The 6261-nt window shown below is 32.8% G+C and overlaps 1 protein-coding gene across 3 annotated transcripts; it reads right to left on the bottom strand.

Annotated features, from left to right (window-relative positions):
• LOC127115365 (LEAF RUST 10 DISEASE-RESISTANCE LOCUS RECEPTOR-LIKE PROTEIN KINASE-like 1.2) lies at positions 1 to 3355 on the bottom strand. 3 transcript variants are annotated; one of them, XM_051046947.1, is made up of 6 exons: positions 3173 to 3355; positions 2777 to 2929; positions 1721 to 2535; positions 1589 to 1621; positions 1244 to 1495; positions 1 to 1062 (listed from the first exon to the last, which is right to left on the bottom strand). In XM_051046947.1, the coding sequence occupies exons 3-6, from the start codon at positions 2496 to 2498 to the stop codon at positions 173 to 175; spliced, it is 1953 nt and encodes a 650-aa protein (XP_050902904.1). In that variant the 5' UTR covers positions 2499 to 2535; positions 2777 to 2929; positions 3173 to 3355; the 3' UTR covers positions 1 to 172. The 3 variants fall into 3 exon arrangements, with proteins under 3 accessions (XP_050902904.1, XP_050902891.1, XP_050902898.1); XM_051046934.1 differs by lacking the exon at positions 2777 to 2929; XM_051046941.1 differs by lacking the exon at positions 3173 to 3355 and having other exon boundaries at positions 2777 to 3140.
• Positions 3356 to 6261: the final 2906 nt, after the last annotated feature.

Here is a 6261-nt window from a genome sequence, read left to right as displayed (position 1 = left end):
TGAGAGAAAATAACAGTTTGTAATTCTCATTCATAATAAAACTTGACCAAATGATAGAATGGGATCAATCCCTACATATATACATAAAGTTTTCCAAAATAATGAAATAAACTAACTATCTAAGAATCAACTATAATTAAATACTAACTGAACCAGAGTTTTATAACAAACTCTAAACACTAGCGTTTTTCTGCTTTGTAGAACTACTAGCATTATTAACTAACTTTATTTCACCATCAGGGTTAGAACTACTAGCTGCTTCGGGTTGGATCTCATTCACACCTTGAATATTCACTAAGTTTTGGAGCACATCTTCCATAGTTGGTCTCATATGACTAGAAATTTGAAGACACCGAAATGCTAACTCGGCAACACCATTAATCATTTGATTTTCTTTGGAATCTGAATTAAAATCGAGGGTATGATCCATAATGTCAGTCAAAGTTTGATTTTGAAATTTGTTCATAGCCATTTCGTACAGAACCACATCCTCCTTCTTTCTGCTGATATCATAAGCACGCAAACATGTTATTAGCTCTATCAGCACCACTCCAAAACTAAAGACATCACTTTTATAAGTAAGCTCCTGAGTTTTATTGTACTCGGGATCTAAATAGCCTGAAGTCCCTTTTGGAGTTGTTAAAACACGACTTTTATCAATTGGAAAGATGCGGGAGAGTCCAAAATCTGCTACTTTGACATGACATTCGGCATTTAAAAGAATATTACTCGATTTAATATCTCTGTGGACGATATTAGAAGCATGAAGATAATTCAATGCATCTGCAGTCTCCACAGCAATCCTCATCCTAATATTCCAAGGAAGTTTCTCAGATGTTGCTTTGTTACCATGAAGATGATCATACAAACTTCCATTAGAAACATACTCGTAGACAATCATAGCTTCACGGCTTATTAGTGATGTGCAACCATATAACAACACGAGATTGGGATGCACAACCCTGGCTAGTATTTCTACTTCGTTGAGAAATTGTTTCTCTTTATTTATGCTGTATTCAAAAAGTCTTTTCACCGCCACTTGACGCCCATCTAGTAGTTTTCCTGAAAATAATCAAATCACAGAAAATACTTATTAAGACCATTAAAATGTAAAAATGGTAATAGATACAGTAAATAAAGTAGACTCATGTTCTTGCTGTTGGAGTTTCCCAATCATTGCAGACAGTTTATATAAGTTAGCCATAAGAACTATATTTCAACTACAAAAAGTGCTATAGTTTACCATAAAATACTTCTGCACTGCCTCCATCTCCTAGTCTGTTGTCAATGCTGAAATACTCTGTGGCCACATCAAGATCTTCAAAGACGAAATGCTCGACTCCAAAGTTTTTACTTTTGCTAATCCGTTTAGATGGTTGCAAGGAGATGCTAGGAGACTGTATATAGGACTCAACATGACTATTATTACTGCGGCGCCTATAAATATATATGGATGCGAGGATAACAAGTGTTGCCAACACAGAAGAAATAACACCTTTCATAAAGAATAGGAAGTATAAGTAATTATATTGTGTATAAGAAGTACATCGAGAAAATGAAGAAATATATAAGGAATTGAACTTATTACCAGCAGTGAGTTTCATTTTCCAATTCCATTTTCCTGCATTATTTAGTTATGAAAGAAAATCTGAGTTAGTATTGTGATACTTCAAATATAATTTTATACTTGAATATTAAAGGAGAATTGTATTTTGCATACCTTTTGGATCCTTTGAGAGACACATAACTGCATTTTCTGCCCTTTTGTATCCACATCTCCCTCCATGTTTTATGCAATTATGACAGGTGTCATCTCCCACACCATTCCATCTCACTTCGAATCCGTCATCTAAAACACTCTTTGCAACTCCTGAATTGTTTTTCAAAGAATTCGTTTTTCCGGGAACCGTGATACTATTCTTACACTTCATGACACTAAAATCAGTCAATTTGGCACTTGATACTATGTATATAATTTGAATTTTTCCTTCTATATCACAAGACGTTACTTCAAAATTATCTTGATTCGAGGGAGAATAGTATGAATCTGGAAGAGGACCACACTCGTACAACATAATATACATTTTATTGTTGGAAGTGTAATTGAAGAAATGAAAATCTATATCCACGTTAGTATAATGTTTGGGACAAAGCTCTATATCCCCTGAAATAAAATCCCAAATATCTTCCCTTGCAATCCTCAAAATTTGAGAGGCTTGATCTATACGAAGGATGTGAAACTTTTGGTATTTGATTTCCATAGTCAAGCTTCCATCTTGGCAGTCAAGCATAAACTTAGGGTGTCCACAATAGCTAGGTTGGGTGTTATAGTTCCAGAATGGATAAGTTATATTAACGAAATTACCGCAGTTAAAAGGTTCACAAGATGTGTACATCTCATCTGCGGTACCATAGAATTGGCTCAAGAGTAGGGGGAATAAAAGAAAAGTGTTGATGAAATAAAAAGTTAATGATATCTGAGAAGAGTATTTGTTCATATTGACTTTGGTGTAATTAGAACCTGTATCCTGCAACCTGAAATTCAATTGCATTTGTAAATATATATACTACAAGATATAGGATGATTTTAATGACTTCAGTACTAAAATGTGTGTGGTTGTCACAACATTATTCTCTTATGTTCAAAAAACAGAATTGACACTTACATAATCCATCTTGGAGTTTTAAAGTGATATTAAGATTTACTAATAATACATAGTATACACAAATTTACATAGCCTAAAATAAAAGGTTTTATTCTTTTAATGACACTTACTCAATTATTTTTATCTGAAAGTTAGATATTTATTTGTCAGAACACTTTGTTCTTCAATGATCTACTGACCCAGAGTTATTTATCTCAAATGTAGTGGTAGTACAACTCTTAGCTGATAAGACTGAGATATTAAGATGCTGAATAGAATACAACCTGAAGTTAAAAGGGGACATGCGATAACAAGAAGAAAAAAATAACATTAGACCACAGCCCATTAAGGCCACACCAGAAAGCAGAGTTATGCAAATTAGTAGCATGCATAACGCCATATGCAAGACATCATCATGGTAAGACAGCTCTATCATGAAGATGGTAAATTAGGATTCAAATTGTGTTTAAGTTCAAAACATAACAATTAAAAAAAGTTCTATTATATAGACCTTTTAAGATAATTACCTTTCTTTTCAGTTCAATGCTTACACACTTTTCTACTACAGTGGATGAAGCTCTGCAGAGTGAGTGGAAGAGCTAGTCGGATTCGCCACCCTTGAAATATCAAATCTATCACAATATTTATACTTGTGTATTTAGCCACTTTACATTTATTCTATTTGTGACCTTGGAATCTTCTTCACTCAAGCAAATAGGATGGCTAAAAAACTAGTCTCGCGAATAGGTTTTATAATACAATTTATAAAATAATCCAACTATTTGGTATAGATTTCTTTTTAAATAATCATTTTTTTTTTAAAATTCCAAAATAATTATTATTTTAAAAAAATATTTCAAAATAACCCCCTTTCAAAACTGATGCGCCTAGGGATGTGCATGAATCATAAACCAAACTAAATTGAACCATATATATGATTCGGTTTGGTTCTTAAAACTATTTTCATAAAATCAATTTATTTTTTAAAAACCGATTTATAAGTGGATCGGTTCGATTTTAAACCGGTTTTTCAAAAAGAAAAATAGTTAAAAAAACAGTTTTAAATCAATTTCTTTAAAATCAATTTTTTATTTTCTTAAAAAAAATTAATTTCAAAACCAATTTTATAAAAAAAAAAATAGTTTTTAAAACTATATTTTAAAAAATCAATTTTATATCAAAAATAATTTTATTTTCTTTTAACTAACTTTTTTATTTTCACTATTTTTAAAAACTATTTTATGTTAAAAAATATTTATTTTAAAAAATTACTTTAAATTTGACTTTTATAATCACCACAAATAATATCTCGATTAAAAACAATTCCAAAGTATGATGTGTTACATAAAAACGGTCATAAAATAAAATAATTATGAATCATATCTCTATAAATCATAATTGTTCATAAAATAAATAATTCATCAAAAAAATTATTCAAACTTCTAAAATCTTTCATAATTGTTCATAAACAAATTTTATGAGGTTTTAAAATATTTTTTCTTTTAAAATTTCAAAAACATAAAAAATACAATATTTTTTAGAAAAAAAAAACAAATATTCAGAAAAAAGATAAAAATATTTCTTCATCTTCCTCTATAAATACCTCGCCCTGCATTCAATATTTTTCACACAACTCTTACCCTACAACCACATTTTCTTTCATTCAACTTCACTCTCCTTCAAGTTTGTAAGTTTTAACCATGCCTAAATACATTCACTAGCGAAATGCTGATTTAATCTTTTCCGCCGTTGCGTCTCCGATAAAGATTCAACTTTGAAATATATATTCGTTTGAACATCTTAATCGGACGTTGAACCGCTGGTTAGATGGAGAAATTGGAGATGGTGAAAGGATTAGATGAATCCAATGACTTGCGTCCACGTTCAACCAAAATGGAGAAGTGTGTGAATGAGTGGATATTAAGAATCACCGAGACGTTCATAGGATGATGAATTACATGTTCAAAAATGTTTTTATGGTTGTAATCGCTTAGTTATTGTATTTTAATTGTTTTAGTTTTCTGTTGTTGTCTATGTAATGGTATTTCCTCACAAACTTATAATATGAAATAAATTTAGTTTTTCATATATTGCAACAAAGGTACATGTTAGTTTATCTAGTTGTGCTCGTACCAACACTAGGACAGTTATCTAGTTTTTCATATATTGCAACAGAGGTACATGTTAATCCATGGACTCGACAACACTATATCAACCTTTAGTGCGGTCAAACACCGTGACAACGTATGTGTTTGCTTTGGCAGCTTCATGTCTAATGAATTTCATTGAAGCATCACTGAACAACTACCCAGACTCCAACACTGAAATCCATTTGGAACGTCTGGTCTCAAACAGTGCCCCTAGCCTGAAATATGTTGCCTATACCAAAGCAGTTATAGGTAGGTTACGGATGTCTTTGAAGATATAGTACATTGACTCCACAAGATTTGTTGTCATGTGTCCCCAACGTTGACCGTTGTCGTATGCCCTAGTCCACGTCTCCAATGGAATACTGTCGATCCACCGTACTGCATCTGCGTTTGACAATCTTATTTCTTCGCGGTAGTGTTTGAAAGAAGGTTCTGATAATGCGTAACCTCCTTTGACAACCTTCTTCCACAACATTTTCTCTTTGATCTCCCACATAAAATTTTGAGGAATATGTCTAATATAGAAGACATGCATTGGAGGAGGATCTTGCCAACCATTATCAATGTTATTATATGCAATGATGATTGAAGTGTGTATGTCGGAGATCAAACATAAGTTAGGTTGAGGTGCAACGTGCAGTCAGAGATTTCTTAGGAAAAAACTTCATCCCTCAGCAGTCTCCTCTTCAACAAGGGCAAACACGATATGAAAAATGTTGTTGTTGCCATCTTGTGCCACTACTATCAGTAATGATCATTTGTATTTCCCGTACATCAATACACCATGAATTTGTATAATAGGTTTACAGAAAGAAAAATCTATGATGCATGATTGATACGCCCAGAAGAGACGGTGGAATATTCCTTTTCCAATAGCACATGTCCCATCTGGTGTATACGCAGACAATGTTTCCAACTTGACATTAGTCCATGGAGCATACTATTTTAGAGCCAACATGTATTTTGGAAGTTGTTTGTAAGACTCCTCCCAATTTCCATACACTTTTTCAACAACCTTTGTCCTAGCTATCCATGCCTTCCTATATGGTATTGTGCTACAATATGCGAGACTATTGTACTCACCTTTAACGACGGATTGTCGCCAATGACAGACAACATTTCATCGCATATTAGCTGAGAGCTTAGTTTCCAATGGTCTTGCATTAGGTTTGTGAGCATGCATGTGTGAACTGGACCCATGGATCCAATCTCCCAAGAATCTCTCCTCTTCCGATACGAAGCTGACAACCTGAAAAGGTAGTGCTCATTCGGAAAATAAATTTTATACCTCAATGCATTAGTTCTATCAACTCTGAAATCAACTGATAGTTCCGTGTGAAACTTTTTAATGGCTTTTACACAATCTTCTTTTGTGCGAAATGTATCTTCTTGTTTCAAATATCCTTGCATTTGCACATAAGGATTGTACCATATATCTGATGAAGGTTCATCGGAACCCAAATCCA

Source organism: Lathyrus oleraceus, chromosome 1 (genome assembly GCF_024323335.1).
Source record: "Lathyrus oleraceus cultivar Zhongwan6 chromosome 1, CAAS_Psat_ZW6_1.0, whole genome shotgun sequence".
NCBI classification, from domain to species: Eukaryota; Viridiplantae; Streptophyta; class Magnoliopsida; order Fabales; family Fabaceae; genus Lathyrus; species Lathyrus oleraceus.
Note: the sequence above shows the minus strand (reverse complement) of the source record. Positions and strands in the feature narration are given on the sequence as shown.